The sequence below is a fragment of the Eschrichtius robustus genome, chromosome 12 (assembly GCF_028021215.1).
Source record: "Eschrichtius robustus isolate mEscRob2 chromosome 12, mEscRob2.pri, whole genome shotgun sequence".
Lineage (NCBI taxonomy): Eukaryota > Metazoa > Chordata > Mammalia > Artiodactyla > Eschrichtiidae > Eschrichtius > Eschrichtius robustus.
In genome coordinates, this window is record NC_090835.1 from 89,049,980 (window position 1) to 89,076,160 (window position 26,181).

The window sequence follows — 26,181 nt, forward strand, 5'->3', positions numbered from 1 at the left end:
TGGCTTGCCGTGGCTGGCACTGTTTTGCAATTCTCTGCCGATACCAAATAAACCCATTTTGCTGGAGAAATATTTGGGAGTCTGTTTGTTTCAGGTCAACAAGAGGTAAGTGGATCGTTTCTCCTGGTAACAAAGTAATTTTAAAAATCAAAAGCAGGTTAAGAGAAATGCATGCAATAAGTGGAATGACAAAGGGAGATGTGTATTCTTTTTTCCAGAGAAAACCTTACCTTTGTTCAAGGCTTACTGATACAATTTGGATTCAACGAGGCCACGTGAAACTTCTTAGAATATAAATGAACACTGGATGAAAATATAAGATATGCTGTTTAAATAATTAACAGTGATTATATCTGAATGGCAGGGTTTCAGAAATGTCTTCCTCATACATTTCTGCATCCAAAAAAAAGCCAGCCTTTGAAAAAAGTACATAATGGATAACAGTAGCACATGTAGAGGAGAGAAGCTGGTGAATTTGAGAAAGCTGGAGGCTACTCCTTTCTTAGGCAACCACACCTGCAAACCAGGTAAATTCTCAATTTAGTTCAGCAAACATTTAATGAGCGCAAACCATACGACAGGCCTGTTACTAAGTCTAAGCTTGTACTGCTCACTGCACAACAGGCCAATAATCAAGAGACAAGGAATAACGACTTTATTCGGAAAGCCAGCAAACCGAGAAGAACATGCCCCAAAGAAACATCTTGCCTGAGTTAGAATGCAGGCTTCTTTTATACTAAAAGGGGAGGGAGTAAAGTCAAACATTTCCTGGTTCGGGTCAGCCTCTGTAGGGGATATGTTAATTTCTTCCTCCTTGCAGTCATTCACAGGTGGGCCTGGTCAGGATGTTTCCTGTGAGCTAAACAAAGGTATTTTAGCTTAATGCTCATTACCTGGGAAGCAGGGTTCCCAGAGATGGGCCGTTATGTATAGTTTAAGCTCATAGGCAACATCCCTTTAGTGATTAACTTGTAATAGAATGCAAAACGTTCTTCCCTGTTACAGGCCGTCCTGTAGGAAGGTGCTAGGGTACCAAATTTCACAGGCAGGTTCCCTGCCCAAGAGATTCACAGACTAGTAAAGGGAGCACCATTTATACATGTAGGAGAGGAAAAATAATTTTCCCTCTACCTTTCTGAGTTCTTGGCCGAGACCACTGCAATGAAAGATTAACAAGAGAAAAACAAGTTTATTAACATGTATATCTCATGTAAACATGGGACACACTCAGGGAGAAATGAGTAACTCGAAGAGGTGGCTTAAAACTTCAGCTGACAGAGCATTTCAACAAAGAACAATAAATCTCTGGAGAAATGACAGGACAGAGGAAAGCAGCTGTAGGCTTTCAAGGGCGGAGATAAAGGCTAGTTAGTAAAATTTGTTATTTAGATTCCAGGCTGATTGGGCCTGAAGTTGTCTCTGGGAATTAACCTTTGTCCTTCCCTCCTGATGCGGGGAGGGGAGCACCTTTATAAACCTGTATCCTGCTTTTAGGCAAATGGAGGGGGAAGGAAAGAGAGAGGGCTTTTCTTGTATCTGCTTCTTAGTTGGCTTCAGCTCACAAAAAACCTATGCCAAAGTGGCATGTTTTGGGGTGGCATACCCCGAACTCCTACAGTCATATTTTGGGGTGGCATACATATCCAAACTGGTCTAATAATCTCCAAAGTAAACTCAAATGATGAACTGGCAAGAAAAAACCCCACAAACCAGAAACCTTGACATAAAAAGAGGAAATTCTGTTAATTCAACCTTTATTAATTACACACGCACAATTCTGCTGACAAGACATTGACACACACATGCAATTATCAAAAACTGGAAAAATGAATTATGTGCACGTTTAAAAAACAAAATATTTCCACACTTCCAACTACACTTATTCCCAAGTTTTATCCCATAAAATACAGCACGAAAAAAATCACAGCATAAATATCATTCAAGTAAAACGCTATCTACCATAGCTGCTCGAGAACAGTTAAAACCCTGGGCTCCAGCCTTCCGAGAAGGCAGTCATGTGGCACAGTTTAAAGTTAATGATACAAGTTTACAATAAAATAGAGTTATTTGCATTGTGCTTCTGATCTTTACTTTCACTGAGTCTTTCCATAAAAATAAAGGTAGATGAACCAGCGCTTGACATAAAATTGTATTTAAAAGCTACTCAAATGGATAAAGATAATAGGTACAGAGGAGCTTTTTAAATGAGAATCCCTGCATAGCTGGGGAAAGTAAATTGAGAAGTGTTTTTTCAAGGCCAACAGACTCCCATTCTCTGGGTAATTTCATATGAGTTATGTGAAAATTGCTGGGAAGTTCTTGGTGAGAATTCACTGGAGCAAGGCCCAGAAAAGTACTTTTTACACAGTAGGTGTTCAGTAAAATGATATAATGCCTCATAAACGGGGGAAGGTCAATATCTCCCTCTTGGTTTAGATCAGGGGTTGGCAAATTATTTCTGTAAAAAGCCAAAGAGTAAATACTTTAGGCTTTGTGGGCAATACTGTCTGTGTTGCAGATACTCAACTTTGCCAAGAAAGTAGCCATAGATCATATGGTAAATGAATGGATGTGGCTGGGTTCCTATAAAATTTTATTTCTGGACACTGAAATCTGAATTTCACAAAATTTTCACGTGTCATGAAATACTATTCTTTTGATTTTTTTCCCCAACCACTCCTTTGGGAATATAAAAACCATACTTAGCTCTGGGTTGTACAGAAGCAGATGGCAGGCCAGATATGGGCTGTGAGCCAACCCCTGGTTTAATGTTCCTTTTCTATTTCATGTTATAACATACATTTTTTAAAAAATCCATCACATTTGGTTACCTTATTGAAAAATAACCCCCAACATGTTCATTTAAAAATACTTCTCCGTTTTCCCCACAACCCAGAACAATTTTACTAAACAGTAAGCTATTTCCTTTTCAAATTATTTTAATTCCAAAATTAATCAAAGATATTAGAATGAGTGTCTGGCCCTCAATTTATGTACCTGGTGAGCCAAATATACTAGAAAACTCAAAATCTGTCACCCAGCCAAGACATTCACTGATTTACAAAGTTACAAATGTATTTGAATGTATTCCTCCAAACATTTCAAGCACCAGTATTCCAGACTTCTAAAAACTAGTGTTAGAGCATTTTTATCGTTAATAGAAAACAGATGGGCACACCCAAATATTAAGTAATTAGGGTGTTACATAAAACAACCCTAAAACTAAAAAGTAGAAATTCACTGTCAATACGATGCGTACGTGATTCTGGACAGGGTCTGAGCAATGCATGTTACCAGGAGGTGGATTTCAGCTCATTCCTTATTGGGCCTTAGGGGAGATGGCTGATGTAACCCAGGGCAAACACAAGGCAGCTCCAGGACTAGCCGTGGTACTTTTGTGCACAGGGACATCTCAGACCTTTAGCTATTCAGCTCCCCATGGCTCAGTGAGGGACGCTACATCCCAGCTGGGTCCAGGAGTGACTGCCTCTAGCACTACTTTCATTCATATTTTCCTTCTCCTCCCCAGAATATCCACAGAATGTCAGTGGAGTGTGCACACAGAGAGAGTGGAAAAGGAGGTGCTTCATCCTTGTCTATTCCACCAGGAACAGCTTTTATTCCTTTTCCTTGTATATCAGGACAGACGGAGACATGATACAGAAAAGCCTAGTGTGTTTTTAATCAGAGTTTTCCTTTCAGAGTGACAGGAAACAGTGGTCATAGGGTTTTTTTGTTTTTGTTTTTTTTTCAATGATGAACTATAAAAACTCTTGTTGGATAAAAGGTGCCTGAAGGGCAAAACCTCATGCGTCTTCCAATTGGCAATTATGGAAATTCTTTTTCCTTTTGGGATTACTGTCGTGAAAGTGCTTTCGCTCTTTTGCAGGTGAAGGAGCAGCACTCCCTAAGAACAGAAATAGCAGAGGCTGCAGGTGACAAGCCCTCACTCAGGCTCAGGTGCTGGGCAGGTGGGTACCAACCTCCGCTCACCTTGGCAAACACTGCCGGACACCCAAGCGGGGCTGGGAGGTGCCGCTCATAATAATGACGACTCCTGCACTTACACTGAATTTTTACTTTTTGGCAAAGACTTTCACTTTCTCTGAGGCTCACAATAGCCCATGGAGCTAAATAAGGCATGTATAGAATCTCCACTCTCCTGAGGGATGGGGGGGGGGAGGTGTTGAATGGCACATCCATGGGGACAAAGCCAGGCCAGGCCATTACTTGTGGGCCATCCATCCCACCAAGCTGCTGCTGCTGTGCTTTACTTTATGCTTAGGCTCATTTCCTAACGGAAACAACATGACATGGAAAACAGCACAGAAATGAAAACAGAATCTTTAAGCAGTTAATTTAGGACAGTGGAGACTTCAATTTAAAAAAGGGTCGAAAAAGGGAGAGGGGTTCCTTCATGTCAAAGAAACACAGGCAATTCCGTGCTATTTCTGAAGTCTTAAAAAATGAATGGTTCAGCCTCTGCAGCAACACCTCGGAATGCCCAGCAAGTGTCTTTAGTGCTGAGCTGGCAGGTTGCCAGGGGTGCTTCACCACCCCAACCGGCCCGTCAGTCACACTCAGGGGGCTCCCCTGCAGCCCTCCGGGCCTAAGCTCCGGAGCCATGTGGGTGCTGGCTGCGGCATCGCCCAGGCAGTGATCCAGCCGTGACCATGGGGCTGCGGGGGCCGGCTGGCCTCACGCTGCACTTTGCTCTGAGGCAGACGGGGTCGTGGTGGGGTCCAGGGCTTCACTCTATAAACACTACGCTGGTTCTCGGGGAGTCTGCGGCCTCAGGCGCATGGCATATACTGGTCCCTAGTCAGGTAAGGGGAGGGGTAGGATTTGCATCTGCTTAGGATTATGAGGATTGGATTAGCTTTAAAAAATTCCTAAGTCAGATACCCTATGGGCTTATTTAAAATAATGGATGGCATGTCCCCATACATGTAGGGAAGCTTCCTTTTTTATTTTTTAAAGAACTAAAGGATCCTATAAGCCTCCAAAGCACACGTACTTGAGCTCCAGATACTCATCAATGCCATACTTGGAGCCCTCTCGCCCAAGGCCGGACTGCTTCACCCCACCGAAAGGGCACTCCACGGAGGAGATCAATCCTTCGTTAACGCCAACCATGCCGACTTCTAGCCGCTCCGCCACCCTCCAGATCTGGGCTGGGTCTTGAGAGTAAAAATAACCTGTCATGGGGATAAAGGACATGGATGTAGAACACTCATTAAAGACAGCGGTCCCCAACCTTCTTGGCACCAGGGACTGGTTTCATGGAAGACAATTTCTCCATGGACAGCAGGGGGAGATGGTTCAGGCAGTAATGCAAGCGATGGGGAGCGACGGGAACCGGCAGATGAAGCTTCGCTCGCTTGCCCGCTGCTCACCTCCTGCTGTGTGGCCCGGTTCCTAATGGGCCGCGGACCGGTACCGGTCTGCGGCCCTAGGGGTTGGGGACCCCTGATTAAAGACATCATGTCCACAGCTGAAGATGCCATGGATGACCATCTGCCTAGTCATGCGGGCCTGGAACCCTCCCTGCTCCCATGTGGAGCCCCGAGTTGGTCCTGTGCATGTCTTCATCTCAAAACCTTTGGAAATCATCTTTCTGCTTCTATTCCACTGTCACTAATGCTCTCACCATCTCCTATCAGGACTGTTAACAATAATGAATGCTGTTCCTGTGGCCTCCTGTTCAATGCATCCTGCACACGTCTGTTAGATTATCCACGTGATATTTTTACCCAAACTTTCCAGGGACTCCTTGTTACCTATAAATAAGGTTAAATTTCCGGTGGGTATGTGAACTCTCCCTAATGTGGTTTCAATCAACATTTTCAGCTTTATCTTCCATTATTCCAGCCATTGTCACCAAACTTGTCCACCCAATCCTGTCCTATCTTACTTCACTTCTTAACTCCCTTGGTCCCCCTCTGCCCAGAATCTCTCCCCTCCGATCTCTGCACGACCAGAATGCTGCCCATCTTTGATGACCTGGTTCGGAGCGTGGCTTCCTCCACCATCCATCCCATCAAGAAGGGACGAAAGGAATACCAAACTCGGCGTTATGGAGGCACTTGTGCACACCTTACTCCAGCTTTAGGCTCTTTGAGTAGGGGCAGACTCAGTCTCAGCAGCAGAGTAAGGGACCCTACGGTGTGGACGTCCTTCCTCTGGTTATCAACAGTTCTCTTCCACCCAGAGGGGAAGCTCCAGTAGAGCACAGCTGTATCTCGTATCTTCGTCAGCACTTCATTCACTCTGGATGCTAAATACAGATTGGTTGAGTGCATTTTTTTTTAATGCCTTATGTTTTTTTATAAAGTCATTTATTTATTTTTGGCTGTGTTGGGTCTTCATTGCTGCGCGTGGGCTTTCTCTAGTTGTGGCGAGCGGGGGCTACTCTTCGTTGCAGTGCGTGGGCTTCTCATTGCGGTGGCTTCTCTTGTTGCGGAGCACGGGCTCTAGGTGCGTGGGCTTCAGTAGTTGTGGCACACGGGCTCAGCAGTTGTGGCTCGCGGGCTCAGTAGTTGTGGCGCACAGGCTTAGTTGCTCTGCAGCATGTGGGATCTTCCCGGACCAGGGCTCGAACCCGTGTCCCCTGCATTGGCAGGCGGACTCTTAACCAGTGTGCCACCAGGGAAGCCCTTGTTGAGTGCATTTATGCACATATAATTTTGTCAGGGTCATAGGGTACATTCTGTGGCCACCTTGTCCATGTCCAAACTGAAAGATACTCTGTGAGGCTTCCTTCATTGCCCCTGATGCTCTCTGTGAGGTCGGGCGCTATCTCTTTTGTTCAGGCTTCCAGGAGCCACACAAAATGGGAGGAAAAGCCCTTGGAATTTCCAGGCATCGAGCATCTGGGAACATGGGACTTAACAGGGTGCGTGTGATTCTCCACCTGAAACACGGCACTGCTTCTTCTCCCACCACCATACCCAGCTCCAACCAGGGAGCCCCCATCCTGCATCCGGGAACGAGGCGAAAGAACACGGACTTGCACAAGCCCACCCTCGCCCCTGGGGAAGCAATGAAACACATGCTCCAGTGAAGTTGCCTTCTCAAAACCCAGGGTGACGTTTAAAAGGCCACCCTGGCATCAGCTGGAGAAGTGATTATGACAGCTACCGAGCGAGGACGGACGCCTACCTGCCAGCCCGACGTCGGCCACGTTAGCGATCGCCACCGCCTCCTCCTCTGTATCAAACCTGCCAAGTCAAGATGGGTCATCAGCAAAATCCCTAAGGGGAGAGTAAGGAAAACCAGCTGATCTCCTCCTGATTTGTTTCCCAAATAAGGGCGAGGGGTTAATCAGAGCTTTGCAGAGAGTACAGAGGAAAACACCATCACTCACTGCAACCCTGCAGAGTTCAAGGCTAGCGAGCTCGGATCAACACCAGTTCATCTCCTCTAGGAGATCGGGAGACACACAGGGAACTGCGGAGTACTCAGAATGTCGAACAAAACGCCTTAAGAAAAGGATTACGGTTCTTGCTACCTACTAAGAAGAAGAATATGTACCGATCGGACCTCCCTCGTGGTCCAGTGGTTGGGACTCCACGCTTTCACTGCTGTGACCCTGGGTTCAATCCCTGGTTGGGGAACTGGGATCCCGCAAGCCACGAGGTGGGGCCAAAAAAAAAAAAAAGAAAGAAATGTACCGATCATAACAACTACTTTAGAAGCAGCCATAATGTAGGAGATGAAAAACATCCAGAGGCCACTGGGGCCCAGGGCTCTAGTGTCGGCCCCACCACTTATGCTCTGAACAGTGTGACGGTGCTGGGGGTCTGTTCCCCTTGGAAATGAGACTGCTAGTGTGGAAGCCTTATGCAGTCTCTTCCAGCTTTATCATCGTATTTCTGGAACAACATTTCAGAGGCCTTTTTCTGTTGCCCCAGAACTGTAACTGGGGGCGAAACATTGTCCGTATCACAGTTCCTCAGTCCAGGGGTCCAGCAGCAGTGGCAGCCAGTCAGCCGGCCCTCTGAAGGCACCGGGCAGAGCTGGCGGACCCCAGTCAACGCAAGAGGACGACTGGCAGAGAAGAGAACGCTCTGGGGGAGGGCAGGTCAAGGAGGGTGACCCCAGGAGAATTATTTGTTCCGAGGATGACCAGCTGTGTCTCCCAGGGCTTGGCTCTCCACCTGTAGAGAGCAAGCCACTCTACCCGCCAGAGAACAGAAAACAGGGCATCACCCATGTCCTCACTGCCCACCTGCCCCTCGAAAATGCAGTCATCGGGACTTCCCTGGTGGCACAGTGGATAAGACTCTGAGCTCCCAATGCAGGGGGCCCGTGTTCGAGCCCTGGTCAGGGAACAAGATCCCACATGCGTGCCGCAACTAAGGAGCCCGCCTGCTGCAACTAAGGAGCCCACGTGCCGCCACTAAGGAGCCCTGGAGCCACTAAGACCCAGTGCAACCAAATAAATAAATAAATAAATAGACAGAAAATGCAGTCATCACATCATCAGTTGTGACATCCTTGAGGATTTTCACCTTTCTGTGCTAACGTGGGTGGTGCTCCCACCACCCTGTGTCCCAGAAGAAGTGTGAGACCAGAGACTGCTAGTAACAACTGTGTCCCCCTCCCTGACCTAATGCTTTATATACACAACAACAACCATAATGATATCAGGCAATGTGCTAAGTGCTTTATGTACATTATGTCATTTAAACCTTACAACTGTCCTGTGAGGCAGGTACTAGTTTTTACTCCTTTTCCCATCAAGGACCCTGAGGCTCAGAGAAGTTAACCTGTTCAAGGGGACACAGGTATGAAGTAGCAAAGCCTGAATCTACACCCAACTCAGCTCCAAAGCCTGCATTCCTAACCACTGCATCCTTTTGGAAAATGTCAAGTTCATACTCCAGGTAAAAAAAAAATTATTAAAACAAAGAAGGTGAAAGTTCTCCAAGTGGTTCATTTCCCCAATGTCAGATTAATCTATAAATTTCATTAGCAATAGAAGAGAGAGAAATATTTGGAGAAATAATGACCAAGAACTTCCCAGGTCTAAACAAACACTTTAGACATTAAAGAAAGACATTAGGACCTCAGACTGAAAAAGCTCACAGTGTGCCATACCCAAGCTACCATGGTAAAATTTAAGAACGTCAAAGGCCGTGAGAAATTTTAAAAGTCTCTCAAGAGAAAAAGCATATCCCTTCACAGGAGTAAGAACCAGGTATCAGCTTTCTCAGTGACAACCCTCGAAATAAGTAGACCAAGGTGTGACATCTTCAAAGTGTTGAAGTTAGAATTTTATGCAGGTAAATTATTATTTACTTGTGACTGTGAGATAAAAGGTCACATAAGAACACACAGTTCATTTCCCACAGACGCCCTTGAAAGAACTCTTAAAGGATGTACTTCATTACAAAGAAAAATGAGTTCAGCAGAAAGCAAGAGAGCAAAGTAGAGAATTTGGTAAATTTTGTGGTCTAAAGAGGCAATAATAGAAAAAAATTTTTAAATGTTACATTGAACTTAGTGTTTCCACTGATACAACCCTGCTCTCTACTTCAGCCCATCCCCCACCCAGGCCTCAAACGACACATGAACTGGATTTCTCTCCAGGTTTCCTTTTCCTTTCCTACACTTTCTCCTGTCTTCCAACCCGCTGGATGACCTTACTTGATAACGGGTGCCACAGGCCCAAAAGTCTCTTCCTGAGAGCAGAGCATGTCTCGGGTGACATTGCTGAGCAGGGTGGGCTCGAAGAAATTTTTTCCAACTTGATGTCGCTTCCCACCTGTCACAACGGTGGCCCCTTTGGAAATGGCATCACTCACATGTTTCTCTACCTGTGTGAAGAGAAAAAGAAGAGCCCTTGGGAAAGGTGGTCGAGGATACTTGGGAAATGTTTAAACTGCAGAAAACTGTAACTGGGTTTCTTTCTTTTTCAAATAGGTTAATGTACCCTGGTCCCTTCTGGGTAGAAAGAACCAAATACACAGAGGTACAGAGGCAAGAGGGCACATGGTGTGTACCATGCTGTCTCCTCCCAGCTCTGTGATTTTCTGGCTGTTTGCTCTTACAGTTTGTCGAACGGTCCAATATACATATGCCCATGTCTTTGCAGGCCTGATGCTCAGCTGTCTGCCTGGGATTTGTTCTCATCTCTTTCCTGGGTTAGTTCCAGGCTCTTGGATCCCATGTTGTTCTCCTCCCTGGATTTCACTTTCATTTTGTTCTAATACATTCTCCTCGAGTAGTTGTTTCAAAAAAGGTGCACTGAAAATGGTTTACCTTCAGAGTTTTCTGACACTGTATGTCTGGTGTTTTACCTTGCATTGGTTGGTGATGGAATTTGGACCCAAAGTAATTTTCCTTCAGAACGCTGAGTGCAGGTTCGATCCCTGATCAGGGAACTTAGATCGCACATGCCAGCAGCGTAGCCAAAAAAAAAAAAAAAAAAAAGTCCTCACTCCTTTGTGGGTTTGTGGGTAGCTTTTCCCGCCTCTGGAAGCTTCTTGAATATTCTGGTATGTTCCTGACATTCTAAAATTTCAATGAAACATATCTGGGTTTTTCTTTTTATTATTCTACTTGGCAATTGACGAAGTCTTTCAATTTTGAAGAATTGTTATTCTCCCCTAGCTCTGAGAAGTTTTCCTCTAGTATTTGATAATCCTATTTCTTCCATCTCAGGTCTTTCTTTCTAGAGTTCCTATTACTAAAATGGATACACCTCTCACCTCAGATCAATTTCTTTGTGCATTCCTGCCATATTTTTCATCTCTTTGTCTTTTGCTTTAAATTCTAAGAGCTCTCCTCGATTTTGTCTTCCATCTTCATTACTGAGTTTTAAAAAGATTTTGACCACCATGTTTTTAATTTCTAAAAACATTCTTTCTAGGAGTTCCCTGGTGGCCTAGTGGTTAGGATTCCAGGCCTTCACTGCTGTGGCCCGGGTTCGATCCCTGGTCAGAGAACTGAGATCCCACAAGCTGCGCGGCACAGCCAAATAAATAAATAAAAACGTTCTTTCTTGTTCTCATTGCTTCATTTTCATAGAACCTGCTTCTGTTTTATAGATGTACTATCTTCTCAGAACTCTTGGAGAATACTATTAGATTCCTAGAAAAAATCCTGTCTGTTCACAGAGTCATCTGCTTCCTTGAGGGTCAACTGTTCTGTTTGTTCTTCTTGACCCTCCTCTGACGTGCTATGGGTTTTCCTCTAGGGCTGTCATGATTCTTGGTTGTTCATCTTTCTAATGAAGGATGGGGTTGGTTAATTTCAATGGGTGACATGGGTGACCTCTGCTGTTTCCAGTCTCTTCCCCGAATAAGAGGGACAACGCCAAGCTTGGGTTTATCTCACTGGGCAGGCTTCACTTTAGGGGTGGCCCCACCCGAGCAAAGGGCAAAGGCAAGGGAGCTCCCCTCTGGCGTGCCTACCCTCACTCTTCAAGCTGTACTCCTCCTAGGCTGGCTGCTCTATTTCTTCAGAGGCATTTTCCTGCCCAGAGCAAATGCCTCTGTTATGTTGTATGTGTTGGTGGTGGGTGGAGGGAAATGACCCAAAAAACTGTGCAGAAGTAGAACCAATGAGCACTATTTCTCCCCTCCTCCCATTGCTACCCTCTACCCCAGCCATTTCTAGAAAAGCTCCATCCTAGAAATGACACCCATTTCCTCTGCAGGCTTCCCCTGGGCCTGCCTCATCTGCTTTGACTTTGTTAACATGATCCCTGCTGCCTTCCAGAAGTTCATCACAATCCATGGTCCACTGCAGCCTCGCCCCGCCTCCCATTCTCAGCGGAATATGCTGTAGGATTTCAGAAGAGAGAAGTACAGCCTTGGGCACGGTCTGCCGTCCAGATTCACCCTTTTGAAACCCTCACCCCTTCTAATGCTCTCATAGTCCGCTGTCCGCAACAAATCGCCATTAGCCAGCCTGGCTTACTTTCTATGATTAATATCTCTAAAAATACCTGTAGTTAACATACTTAACAAGGCCCCATTCTATTTGACCTCAAATAGAATATGCTCTGTCCTCCTCTTGTCACATTAAATGTGATGTGCACTTTTTTCCCCCAGGTATTTACCCTGTGACTGTATGTACACTAAAGCCAGCACAATGGATTGTTTTCAGACAAGATGTTTTCTACTAAACTCTCAGAGGAAAAAAAAACAACAAAAAAACCCTTCAACTGTAGTTGCTTGAGGTCCTAGGAAACAGCGTCCTCTAGAGAGCAATGTCTATACAAAATCACTTTGGCAAGAATAACAACAAAATCTCCAGATGGGTTTCCCAGTCTGCAAACTAGCAATAACTGGGGCACTAAATGCCTAGGCCCTACTCCAGACAAATTCACCCCCAATCTCAAGTAGGACCGAGGCATCTGTAGTTGTTAAAGATACTGGGTGGGTTAAGAACCACACCTCTGGGACTTGAACCACAGCTGGTACAGAGCCAAATTTTCTTCACTGGCTGAGTGCCCAGGGTCCAAAGTCATCTCAAAAATGCAGGTGGTACTGATGTAAACTTTAATGTATATTCTTTATCTAGAGATAGAGAATCCCAAGGCAATAACTAGAAATGTTAATCAGAGCTCTGTAAAACCCCGGTACTTCCTTGGTGTCTACTGGGGAAGGCACCAGACATGATCTTCAGCCAACGAGACTGCCCACTGGGTCAGGGCAGCCATACCAGGGCTTGGTCCTCAGGCCCTCAGGAGGCCGACGAACAGCGATTGGGCTGTGCTTCCCACCTGGGTGCTGACCTGGCTCTAACTTGATTTTGGTTCCTCAGGTGACCCAGGAGGCTGGCTGTGCCCCCTTTTTTCCCCCACACACAACCTCCAGCCTCCATTTTCTACTAAAATTCTATTGAAATCCTTTCTACCAGTAAGGACTTATCTAGGGAGCATACTGGATGTTTGGTATTATAAGAAACCTCCTTGTAAACAACTCTAAAGAGGATTATTTTTTTAAAACAGTAGAACAAGAAGAGAAAACTCACCTCGCTAGTAGTCAAGATTGTGACATTATTTGAACAAACAAATCCTTGCTTAAGGAGTTTCCCTTTCTCGCCATCTCTAAATCTTAAACATGATTTCTGTGGCTCTACATCTCCTGCCAGGATGTTTTCGCCAAGGATTCTTCTGCAAGGGCATTTTGTTTTCAATGCCAGCCAGCAGTTCAGCTGAAACATAAACGATCTCAAAAACAAAGCCTTTTTCCTTTCCTTTTAGGTGTTCCAAAAATTAAAGAACTTTGTATTTCAGGATCTTAATTCCTGAGGCAGCAGGAGACAGAATTATCACCACTGTAAAAGAAAATTTAGGGAGGGCAGTAGGAGAACAGAAGTGACAGATGTCATGGGGACTCAGTGAAATGACGGAGCTGGAAAAGCTTATAACCACGTGGTGCCACTCAGTTTATACAAATTGGCAGAAACTCAGTTGTTTTCCCAATTTCTCCATCGTTTCCAAAACCGCCTTGCTGGCCACCTTACCAGAGTGGTTTTGCTAGTTAAGCTTCTGATACTGAAACCATGACATTGAACAGATAATAAAACGAACTTACCTTTTCTACAGCTTTCTCATTAATTAACGGGCCTTGAGTAGTTCTCTCCTCAAATCCATTACCCACATGCAGGTTTGTTTTAATTGCCTCGGCAAATTTTTTCACAAAGGAATCATGGATACCCCTTTGCACCAAGAAACGGTTTGAGCAAACACAAGTCTAGACAAAAAGAAACAAACTCACACTGACAGTTTGTTGGAAGCTATTGACCCAACCAATAACCATGTGACTGCTGCTACCTCTGAATGTGAATGCACTTTCCCAGGTGATTCCCGTCCTGTGTTCTACCTGCTATGTTCCTCCCCATGTGGGCTTGGCCCTAAAGACAAACGTGCTGAGTGCATGTACTTCTCCAAGCCCCTCTACAGCCTCCACATCTCTGTGGTTAAACAGGTAAGCGAGGATAAATATCTGTGCACAAAAAACCAAAAAGCCACCTAACCCAAGTTGTTTTGAATGGCTCCTATTGGAAAGAATAAAACCAACACAAGAAACTGTAACTCCCTGAGACAGTGATGCTGCAGTGACAGCAGAGCTAGAAGGAAAGGGATTCAAAGGTTAACTTACATCCACTAGCTTATTAAACCTTTCAAGTGCTTGGCGGAATCTGAGATTTTGAAAATGGACGCAAGACCATTCTTCCATGTCAGCCTAAATTATTAAAAAGCCCTTTGCTTATTATTTTTTCTAATTAGACCTAATATTTAAAAATTATGTAATACAAACACATTACAGGAAATGTAGTTACCCTTGATACATTTTCTTCTTGGCTTTTTTCTTAATCATGTATTTTTCTAATAGAAACAAGCCTATAGATAATTTTGTATCCTATGCATTTTTATTGGCTTAAAGCAATACACCCCAAAGTTGTAGCTTTATAAGTGTAACTCTGAAGGTTACTCACCTTGGCATTTTGTGTTTCTAAAAGGAAACATACCTGTTTCTGAAACAACCAAGCTTATTAGGTTATGTGAAAGGAGAAAAATTAATTACCAAAGGCCAAAACAAAAATGAAAACTATTTAATATGGAATATTATACAACATTTCACCTTTTTTTCCCCCAGATAACCTTTCAGGAGTTATCATTCCATTTCTGGAATGCATTTAAAACTGCTTAGTGATGGTACTCCAAGACAAAGTGCTTAAGAATATTGTATAAGAAGCCAGGATCCTGGCAACAGCTCACATAGAAGTTGGGAGACCGGGCCCTAGGTTCACAGTCCCAGATCCTGAACCCAAGGATGTATGACTTCAAGTCAATTAGTCTTTCTAGAGTTTCATGTCTTCAGCTGTAAAATGCAAGGTTTGTGTCAGATAACTGGGAAGGTCCCTGCTAGATCTAATGCTCCAGGATTCCCTACAAGGTGTGAGCTCAGGCCACCACTCTCCCAAGGACAACCTGGACCCTCCTTGGGCCACTGTAGTGTGTGCAGCCCTGTAGTGGGTGCCTGTCATGCCCTCTCCATCTCGGGAAGAATGAGATCCAGGCAGCAGGGCTTTGAGTTTTTCAAGGCACCATCTCAACATTTTCCTCCCTTCTTTTCCTTAAGACTGTGGGCCTCAGACCCTAGGTGTTCAGGCTATTTTGTGTCTGAGGAGATGTTTAAACCTGTTCAGCAGAGAAAAGCCCAGCGAGGTAAAACTATGAAAATAACCAGATTCAAAGAGGAGATGAAAGATGAGAAGAGAGAACAATTTGATTAAAAGGCATCTGCTGTTCAGGAAATGCCTTGAAGCCAGGGATGATGACTTATGTCTCTTTGGACCCTCTGAGCCTAGCAGAGTCCCAGGGAAAGAGAGGGCACTTACTAAACACCTGATGAAAGAGGACGTGGACAAAGAATGAGGGAAGTGTCCTCCCAGGAGGTGAGGAAGGGGGTAGGATCTGTAAAACACACAACCCAGAAAAATGCCCTGGGACTCACCTGTCCAGAGTTCCTAAATTTGGATGCCATGGCCCCAGCAACAGCCTGGTCAACATTGGCACTGTCGAACACGATGAATGGGGCATGGCCGCCCAGCTCCATGGACACCCTTTTCACAGAGTTTGCCGCATGGTGCAACAGGACCTGGGAGCAGATGAGAGGATGCTGTGGGCACCGAATCAACTATATGGACCGGTAAGCCTTTGTTTCAAAAAATTACCCAGTAGTGGAAAAAGCCAGGTGCACAGTAGTGTATACGAGATGACAGTTTGCATAAGAAAAGGGGAAAATAATAATCTATATGTATTCATATTTGCTTGTATTTGGTAAAGAAACACGAGGAAGATAAACTAAAAATTACTTATAAAAGGGAGGAAATCGGGGATGGGGGTGAGGGTGAAACTTCTGAATATAAACATGTTTATATTGTCCCGATTTCTGAACCATGTCAATGTATGACCTATTAAAAAATTATGATAAATTTGTTATGATAAGCATAAAAAATTATGATAAAATTATCATATTATAGAGATACGCTAATAAAATCACCCATAACCCCATAACCCATAGCTTACCACTGATAAAACCTTAAGGTATATCCATCCAGAATTTGGCCACACACACCAGGGACATGTGCCTTTTTTTTTTTTTTTTTTTTTTTTTTTAAAGAAAACAGGATGGTAGAGTTACGCAGCTTTATAACCTGCTTTATCTTCCCAATTAGTCATATATCTGGAACATCGTAGCATGCTCACAACACTTTAAACACACCCATATCAGCGTGTGTTTCTAGAACATCCTTTAGCTGCTTGCCTAGTATTCCATTGCAGAGCTATTCATTCATTTATTTATTCAGCCCCCATCTGTTGTAAATTTAAGTTGCTTCCAATTCCTTGCTATTAAAACAACACTGCAATTATTCCCTCAGTATAAATATGTAGAAGTAGAATCACTATAACAACAACAACAAAAAGTATAATCACTAGCTCAATGCACAGCTGTAAGGCTTTTTGATACATATAACTATTAGGCTTTAAATATCCAGGAAGAGATTCTTATGGCCTAGGAAAGCTGCCCAGGGATGTTTGCTTTATTACACGATAGTAGGTCTTTGTCCAGTCACAGCTACGAGAACGATGGACCCGCTTGGATGGTTCAAGTGAAACGAACAGTGGTCAAAAGCCCAAGGTCACTCCAGGACTGGTCCCTGTGATACACAGCTGTGGGTTTTATGATAGGTCTCTTAGTCAAAGTTCAGAAAAGCTGGAAAATTGCTTCAGTGCTGGTACTTCTCTATATGCCCAGATGTTAATATTCCAGCAATGAACTAGTAAAAACGGTCTTCTCAATGAAATGTTACTGTTCAACAAAGTAGTACAAATTTTAAGATTAAACCTATTTCTTTTTTTAAAATTTATTTTATTGATGTATAGTTGATTTACAATGTTGTTAGTTTCTGCTGTACGGCAAAGTGATCCAGTTATATATACATATATATGTATATGTGTGTGTTTATACTTTTTCATATTCTTTTCCATCATGGTTTATCACAGGATACTGAATATAGTTCCCTGTGCCATGCAGTAGGACCTTGTTGTTTATCCAGTCTATATATAATAGTTTGCATCTGCTAATCCCAAACTCCCACTCCATCCCTCCCTCACCCCCCCTCCCCCTTGGCAACCACAAGTCTGTTCTCTATGTCTGTGTGTCTGTTTCTGTTTCGTAGATAAGTTCATATTTTAGATTCCACATATAAGCAATATCATATGGTATTTGTCTTTCTCTTTCTGACTTCACTTAGTAATGATGATCTCTAGGTCCAACCATATTGCTGCAAATGGCATTATTTCATTCTTTTTTATGGCTGAGTAGTATTCCACTGTATATACATACCACACCTTCTTTATCCATTTATCTGTTGATGGACATTTAGGTTACTTCCATGTCTTGGCTATTGTAAATAGTGCTGCTATGAACATAGGGGTGCATGTTATCTTTTCGAATTATAGTTTTGTCTGGATATATGCCCAGGAGTGAGATTGTTGGATCATATGGCAACTCTAGCATATGGCAACTGTATCGGATCATAGTTTTTTTGAGGAACCTTCATACTGTTTTCCATAGTGGCTGCATCAATTTACACTCCCACCAACAGTGTAGGAGGGTTCCCTTTTCTCCATACCCTTTTCAGCATTTATTTGTAGACTTTTTAATGATGGCCATTCTGACTGGTGTGAGTAAACCTATTTCTTTATTTTCTTTTGAATTTTTAAGAAATGCTCTCTGCCAGGCCATTGATTTTTCTGATTCTGCTCGCTCTTGGGTCGCTTGCCTCCACCTGTGTCCTCTGACTGCGTCTTCTTGCTACTCAGTGCCCATGATGAGGGCTTGAACCTGGCTCTGGCCTTCATGACCCCTGTGGCACTGCCTGCAGTCCTGCTACGTCTTAAGGAATCCTTTCTGCTCCAGTTCCCCCTGCTGACCTTCTCAGGATCTCAGCTTCCAAAGCCCTAGAAAGGGACCTTGAGTGCCCAGATCATGTCTCTATGGCCAGGTCACTCGTCCTAGGTCACTGGCCAGCCTATGAATCTGTTTTCCTCGTGTCAAATGACCACTCATGGTTGAATTCTCTGTGGGGAAACAGATGCGGTATTATGTGCTATAAAGCATGGTTGCTGTCCCCGCAGCAGGCCCCAGGAGGGGTGGTCCCCCTGGAAGGAGTGAGGGCAGGGCAGCATCTCCAGAACAGGCTGACCGAATGGGGTTCAGTAGAGGCAACATTCTACGGTCCAAGATCAGGAGCTCAGCCACTGATCCTCTGCAAAGATCAGCTCAGAAGAGGCCGTTGGCTATTCCTTTATCAGTGATTCCTATCACTCTTCCCTTTAAACCACTTGAAGTGAATCACTGTCCTGTGTAAATAATTTAAGAGGCACAGTTGGACTTGGCAGGAACATGGTCGACATTTTCCTTTGGGGTCTATCCAATGGGGATAGTTTCGCTGAGCAAAGCGAGGTTGAGCAATGAGTGGCTGGCCTCTGCCCAGCATCTGAGAATTTCTCTGGCTTCAACGGCAAAGGTTTACAACCCTTTTTCCCAGGCCTCTCTCTTTTTCTCTAACTATTGATATCTTGAAACCCTCTGAGAGTAAGTTTGCTCTGCAAGATCCATTGATCAGGGTGGTAGCAGTTTATGGATCTAAAAATTCCTGCTTCTGGAATGAACGGCAGGCTTCCCAAGTGTGAGTTTATGGCGTGACAAATGTGGTTATGGTTGGGAGCTACTAAAAGAGCTTTATTCTCTCCTGCTTCTCATGGTGTCAAAAAATGACCAGTTTCACCAAAACTTTCAGATTAGATTTATATTATTTTTATCTGATATATGTTTATGTACGTCTCTAGCATGAGTGTGGGTGTGTGTGCGTATATATAAATACCAGCAGAAAAAAGTATACTATCTGGAGAGAAACACCATAAATAAGAACTTCTGTTCTCCTCTGCTTTTTTTCTCTTTTGAACATTTTAAAGGATAAGTAAAAATGCACTCACAGGCACACAAATGAAGTTTTCGGGAAAGAACTTTTCAACATATGAGGGGGGGAAGAAAAACGAAAAAAAAAAAAAGACCCTTCTGTTTCTGTTAGCACCTTTATACTAAACACAATTTTTGTTCAATTCTAAGACATCCATTTCTTTAATTCTAGATTATGAAAGAAACATGCATTCCAGAGTTATGGGAATTCCAAAGTTATGGACAACTTTCAGCTACTTCACATGCAACAAATAACGGGAACCTTGTCTACCCCTAAACTTTCAGTTTTGTCAAATAGAAACCTAGGTCATGTCACAATAAGGAACAGCATCCAAATATCTCCAGAAAATGACTGGATGTTACGTTATGGGACAGAGCTTTTAACACTCTGCCAGAAATCTTCCTACAAATGGTGATCGAGATGAAATAGTATTTTGATACTCTATAAAGACAAGATATTAGAATGCCATTTGTTTTTTTGAGACTTGAGTCACATACCTTTCCGGTGGCTGTTGAACCAGTAAAGGAAATTTTAGACACTAGGGGATCCGTGCAAAGTGCTTCCCCTACTTCTTTGGCCTTCTTTTGAGAGCAGGGAATAACGTTGTATACACCCGGAGGAATTCCAGCCTGGTCTGCAAGCTGTAAAGAGAAACAACAAACATGTGCCAGCAAATGATCAAACTGGAAAAACAGAAAAGAGAAATAAATAGATGTTTTAATCTAAAAAGTAATGGCAAAAAAAAAAAACTAGGCTGACTTTAGGGACAGAATATATTTGGAACTGAAATAAGATTCTTAATAGTGCTAATGTGATATTAATATGAATGTGTTGTTGGAAGTTTCTGTATGAATTTAAGCACTATTTTATTGTGTGAGAGAATAAATATATGTATATTTCCTAGCCCTGACACTAAAAGGCCTAGAAACAATGACCAACTAGTAGCAATGACCATCCCTAGTGCCCCAAATGTAGTCTTAAAATATAATTTCCTACCAGAAGAAATAAGGGCTTTCTGCAAAAATGGTTAATCCCAGGTCTGGGGCAAGAAATATATATAATAAGTCTAAAATATCTTGTCATACTAGCAAGGAAGGTCTCAAAAACTGTTAGAGTTATGTTAAAAGATAAAAGAGCCAACTCGAAGAGGCTGCCATTGGCCAAAAATGGGGGCAATCTGAGCTTCATCAAGGATAATAACCGCAGCAAACTGAAACTCATCAAATACGTTAAAATCTTCTAGTACATAATGCTACTAACAAACTAATTGGGAACCTTAGGCAGATGACAGGAATAGATGCATTAATTTGAAAAACTGTAAATAAAAAGAAAGAATCAAACATACTGTCTTTCCTATGGGAATTTACCACTGGGTAACCACACAGGAGATGATGGGTAGCTTTGATTTATAGACGTGGTCTGGTGAATAAATGAAAGAAAAAGGAAAGAATTCAAATATCCCCATTTTTGCACTCCTAATGAATTAACAGACTGAGCAGCATTGCACAGCAATGGCTGCAAATATGAAAACAGAGACACCCAGACATTACTCGCCTCCTGACAAAAGGACACAAAATGGGCTCGAACCCAAGTCTGAGGAAGCGTCTGGATGCAGCTGCCAATCTGTGGAAAGTGCAGCAGACAGGGGAACACGGTGCATGGTGTGCCGTCTGCAAAGCCCAGACTATGGGGAGCTCTACCGGTCAAATGTCTCGCTTCTTCAAAAGATAAATTGTAAGGGACAGAAAAGGATGAAGGGGAATGTGCAGAATAGAAGAAACTCATCAAACATTCCCAATTTTTAAAAAGTGAAGGCCACTGCAGGAAGCCTGAATCTTACTCTGAGAGACATGAGAAGCTATTAGAGGGTTTTAAACAGAAGAACAAGATCTGACTGATGCAGATTGAGCTGGAGAAGGCAACGGTAGATTAAGAGGTGCCCTGAATCTGAGAAATGCCCACATTTTAGTCACATTACTATGACTTAATAAAAATGATGGCTAGATATCATTTTTAGGGTAGCCTAAACAATACATTGCCTACAGATGACAGAAAACTCCCCCATCTGTTATTTTTTCTAAAAAGAACATCATCTGGGTTAAAATAATGGCTAGTGAATTAAAACACAACACCATCAAACAGGAGACGCAGGCAAAGAAGGAGGTTTCGAAAGTCTTTCCTTCTGTCCCAGATAACATCCTTTTTTTGGACTCTGTGCAGAGGGGCTCACCGCGGCCAAGGCCAGGGCAGAGAAGGGCGTGTCCTCGGCAGGTTTCACCACCACCGTGCAGCCTGCTGCCAGGGCGGCCCCCACCTTCCTCGTGATCATGGCGCTGGGGAAATTCCACTGGATCAGAAGAGAGAGGAGGTAAGTGAGAGGAAGGACTACCCCCCGGTCCAAAGGCAGGCAGGTTGGGAAGTCAGCCAGCAAATTCCAGTGCACAACTGCCTGGCAGAGCTCTTCTTGCACAGGTGAGCTCTTAGAACACCTGGTACCTGCTGACTGCAGGGACTGGGGAGACAAAGGCTCATAGAGACAGGAAACATCTTCAGAGTTTAAAACAGTACAAAATCATCTACACTGGGGACAGTCAACTTCCTCTGTAAGGGGCTGAGTAGTAAAAATTTTAGGCGTTGTGCGATGTCCAGTTTCTGTCACGAGGACTCAAGACCACAGACAATACAGTATGTATATGAATGGGCGTGGCTCTGTCCCAATAAAACTTTATTTACAAACACAGGCAGCAGGCTGGATTTGGCCTGAGGGCCGTAGTTTGCTGACCCTGTGGGGGAAAATATTAGCAAAGGTGATTTTGAAAATGGTAGATGATATATTACTTTCCTCTCTCTATATATTTATAGATAGCTCTCTGTACACAACTGTGTATCTATAGTAACAATGTTTTATTTCAGCAAAAACTCATATAGTGCTTATTCTGTCCCAGGCACTGTTCTAAGCACTTTTAAACTATAATTAATTAAATCCTCATCACAACCCAATGAGGTTGGTATTTTTCTCCTCATTTGCAGGTTTGGACAAAGTGAGACAGAGCAGTTAAGTAATTTGCTCAAGGTCACACAGCTAGTGGAGAGTTGGCTCTGAGTCAAACCTGGTCAGTCTAGGCCTTGAGGGGGGCAGTTCTCTGTAACTATGGTGAGCAGGGAAAGATAAGCAGTCTTGAGACCAGCTGGCAGACATTGTAGAGAAGTTAATAGGGGATCTAGAAGGTGGACCCAAGAAAGGCAGTTCATGTAGAGAAAGCTGGGTGCCCCGCAAGTATACTGCAGCCCTATCCAGGCAGACACAATATCTTATTTTTTAGCCTTTTTACTTTCAGAACCTGGCCCAGTGCCTGCTGGTAGATACATAAATACTTTGCTGTTGATGATAACCGTAAATTAAGCATAAAATTTTCTCAAAACTGTAGCACATTTAAAAATTGTCAAATCTTAAGTCTTTTTAAAAAATGATAAATACCAGAAGATCTTTTCAGATGTACTAGGCAATGCCAAGAAGAAGCCTTTATGCTAAGTCAGAGGAGCCCCTGGGTCCTCCAGTGGGTCATCCCCCTTCTGCAGGCATTAGAAATGCCCCCTGGCCACCACCACACCTCTCACACCTATCACAGAGGACCAGGAAACACACCTCCACATGCAGCAATGGCATCAGGAAGCCAAGAACAGGTGACAGAGCTAACAGGATGAGCACACCTGCTCAAACCCCACTCAACCTCCTCCCCTAGGATCTTGCAGATCCTGCCACGTACTGGGGTGATGACTGCGGCCACACCGAGGGGCTGCTTGAGGACCAGGCCCCGTTTTTCTTTTGCTGGGGTGCAGATAATGTCTCCGTAAACGCGGCGGGCTTCCTCTGAAAACCACTCCAGGAAATTTGCAGAATAGAGAATTTCTCCCTGTGCCTCCTTTAGTGGCTTTCCCTAAATTAAATCAGAAAAGGACACACTCATTACCTTCTAATAGTGAAAGCATGATTCTGAGTTTCTAAATTCTTCAAGGATGCAAGCAGAGCAGAAAAGTCTCCTATTACAAAACCCACAGGGTAGTTGAGAAATTTCTAATGAGGAATGGAATATTTCCTGCCACATCAGTAAACCAAGGATGTCACAGTCATCAGCGATTTGCAGCCCTCCAATGTGAGCTGGTGAGCCCTGAGTGAACTCAGGATGTGAAAACACAGGATACTGGCCCCAGAGAGCTGAGGTGCATATCAAGGAAATGATTTCAGTGAGCCCAGACTCTTGCATCTTCCCATACAAAGAAAAGCCCTAAATTCCTAACTTGAGATCTGGTTTTCTTTACAATAATCTTTTGACATTCAGACTACCTGCTCTTTGTTGCAAAACTTCTGTGTAACCTGGCTCTGCACTTCACCTCCTCAGAGCAGTTCTCTCAGGGTTACTTGAGATGCTGCCTCCCGGGCTTGAAGTCCTAAAAATTCCCGCCGAATAAAACAAAACTCTCAACTTTTAGGTTGTGAATATATTTTAAGTCAACACTAACCTCAGTGTGTCTTAGAAAGCAGAATCACAAATGGTGATGGAAGGAAGCCTGCCAGGCTGATAGGCATTGAGTCGGATAATCAATAGTCAGCTTAGAAACCCCATTAGGGGACTGTAGATAGAGAGGGATTTTTAGGGGGCTTTGGGAGACCACAGTAAGGTTAATGATCACTCAAGAAAGTAATGGGAAAATCCTGAAACAATGTGGGCTTGCTTGACTCATAAAGCCGAACAAGTCGCTTAGCATTAAAGCCAGATTGGCTTGCTTAACAACAAAATCAAGCTAACTTGATTAGCAACAAAATTATACAGCAGAAGCATGAGACATGCCCCAATACAATAAAACAGTGGTGGCATGAGACCTACAAGCTGCCCGGTGGTGTCATCAAGTTAATGACCCCCAGCACATGCTCTGTGCACACACAAAAATCATTTATGGAAAGGACATTTCAAAGTGAAAGACCCTCATTGTAGTGAGACCTGAAATAATTTTTCCAAAGTGCCATGACAGTCCTGGCCTGACCATGTAGGGACAAAAAACCCAAAGTGGAGGCGGAGCCGATGACGGAAACGTGATACCTACTCAAGAAAGACAAAGAAGGTCTTCTCCCCCTCCCCTCTCTTCCTTTGATTATAAAAATGTAACCCACTAAGTACTTGGGGCAGCGCAATGCTTGCCTGCCCGCTTGTAAGCCTCACAAGCAACCTATTCTAATAAATCACTTAAAAAAAGAAATAAATTTATATATTTATTTATTTATGGTTGTGTTGGGTCTTCGCTGCTGCACACGGGCTTTCTCTAGTTGAGGCGAGCGGGGGCTACTCTTCGTTGCAGTGCATGGGCTTCTCACTGTGGTGGCTTCTCTTGCTGCAGAGCACGGGCTCTAGGCACACGGGCTTCAGCAGTTGTGGCACGTGGGCTCAGTAGTTGTGGTTCGTGGGCTCTAGAGCGCAGGCTCAGTAGTTGGGGCACATGGGGTTAGTTGCTCCGCGGCACGTGGGATCTTCCCGGACCAGGGCTCGAACCCGTGTCCCCTGCATTGGCAGGCGGATTCTTAACCACTGCGCCACCAGGGAAGTCCTAAATCACTTCTCATCTATCACTTTGCCTCTCGTTGAATTGTTTCTGTGCTGAGACATAAAGGACCAGGCTCCTTGGGGCCCCCCGAAATGACACCTAACGATTTCAAGACCACCCTGAGCCACAATCCTCATTTGCATTCTCAGTATGTTTACAATTAGGAGGGGGCACCTAGAACTGCCTCTTCAATTTTTTTTCCTTCTAATATCTTCTAAATGTTGTGAACGGTGGAAAGTAATTTATTAGAGCAACCAAAAAACTGGTACCTTTGAAAATGTACAAAAACAACATGAAAAAATCAATCAAAGCAGTCACACGCTAAAAACCTGGAATGGTGGAAAAGCAGTATTCACATAGTTCCACCCAAAATCTATTTCTTGCATATTATTAAATAGGCGTGCCTGACTTAATTTTGTGCCCGAAATAAGAATTAGCTGATATCTGATCATTAGGCAAGGAATTCACGTTTTCTTTAGCTACAGCACTGAAGTTAGAGGCTTCCCCATGCTTCAGTCTAAGAACTCCTGGACAATTTCTTCAGGTAGTAAGTTAGGGTCCTGAACTTACACTTTCAGCTGTGATTATCTTGGCAAGGTCATCCTTATTTTGTATCATTAGGTCGTACCATTTCCGAAGTAAAGAACTCCTCTCCTGAAAAAGAATTAAAAAATAAATAGTAAAATGCCAAGTGTAAGAGAGACTATTAAATAATCCTCAGTTTCCTAAAATATTTGCTGTGTGGTCTCATTCTTGGGGAGACATACATTAACCTTTCCTTTTTTTTTAATTGAGGTATAATTGACATACATTATATTTGTTTCAGGTGTACAGATCTTTCTTTGATAAGTGATAACAAAGATCCAATTTCAAGTTGCATCTAACAAGGTGTGCGCAGTCATAAATTGTAAGAGAGAAAAAAGTTCTGTGGAACAGCTGTTATTATTTATGGTAAATATGAATAACTTGAATTTCACCACACTAAGGTACAGTTCCTTACTTTAAAAAAAAGTTATGTTTAATTGCAGTGAAATACACATAACATAAAATTTGCCATCTTGATCATTTTTAAGTATGCAGTTCAGTGGCATTAAGCACATTCACAGTGCTGTGCAACAATCACCACCATCCATCTCCAGAATGCTTTTCATCTTGCAGAACGGAGACTCTGTACCTGTTAAACAATAACTCTCCACTCCCCGCAGCCTCTGACAACCACCATTCTACTTTCTGTCTCTATGAATTTGACTACTCTAGGTATCTTATATAGGTAGAATCATACAGCCTTTGTCCCATGACTGGCTTATTTCACTCAACACAATGTCCTTGAGTATAGTTCTTTATTTTAACGACTCACTGGCTAGTTAAATTTGTCCCACAGACTGGGGTGGAGGTTGCAGGGTGTGTAAGGCATCTGAAGGGGTTTTGCACACTTAAGAAGAGGGCCCAGGCACAACACCGTGGATGTACTTGATGCCACCGAACGGTACACTTGCAAATGGCTAAAATGGTAAATTTTATGTTATGTACATTTTATCACAATTTTTAAAAATTTCCAAAGATAAAAGG

General features: G+C 43.4%; 1 protein-coding gene and 1 long non-coding RNA gene across 3 annotated transcripts in view; one reads left to right on the forward strand and one right to left on the reverse strand.

Annotated features, from left to right (window-relative positions):
• Positions 1-6,347, forward strand: LOC137773575 (uncharacterized). Its single transcript, XR_011075703.1, has 3 exons — positions 1-105; positions 3,890-3,971; positions 5,951-6,347. It is a non-coding gene; the product is annotated as an uncharacterized lncRNA (long non-coding RNA).
• ALDH5A1 (aldehyde dehydrogenase 5 family member A1) overlaps positions 1,738-26,181 on the reverse strand; it is a 29,539-nt gene continuing 5,095 nt past the window's right edge. Inside the window, exons 2-11 of one of the 2 annotated variants that reach the window (XM_068558361.1) lie at positions 25,183-25,266; positions 22,782-22,952; positions 21,245-21,361; positions 19,512-19,655; positions 15,480-15,623; positions 13,554-13,712; positions 9,652-9,821; positions 7,162-7,220; positions 5,018-5,198; positions 1,738-3,907 (exon numbers count right to left, since the gene is read on the reverse strand). In XM_068558361.1, the coding sequence (XP_068414462.1) occupies positions 3,856-3,907; positions 5,018-5,198; positions 7,162-7,220; positions 9,652-9,821; positions 13,554-13,712; positions 15,480-15,623; positions 19,512-19,655; positions 21,245-21,361; positions 22,782-22,952; positions 25,183-25,266 (1,281 nt within the window). In that variant the 3' untranslated portion in view covers positions 1,738-3,855. Of the gene's footprint in view, positions 5,199-7,161; positions 7,221-9,651; positions 9,822-13,553; positions 13,713-15,479; positions 15,624-19,511; positions 19,656-21,244; positions 21,362-22,781; positions 22,953-25,182; positions 25,267-26,181 lie in introns of both variants that reach the window. The other variant, XM_068558362.1, reaches the window with a different exon arrangement.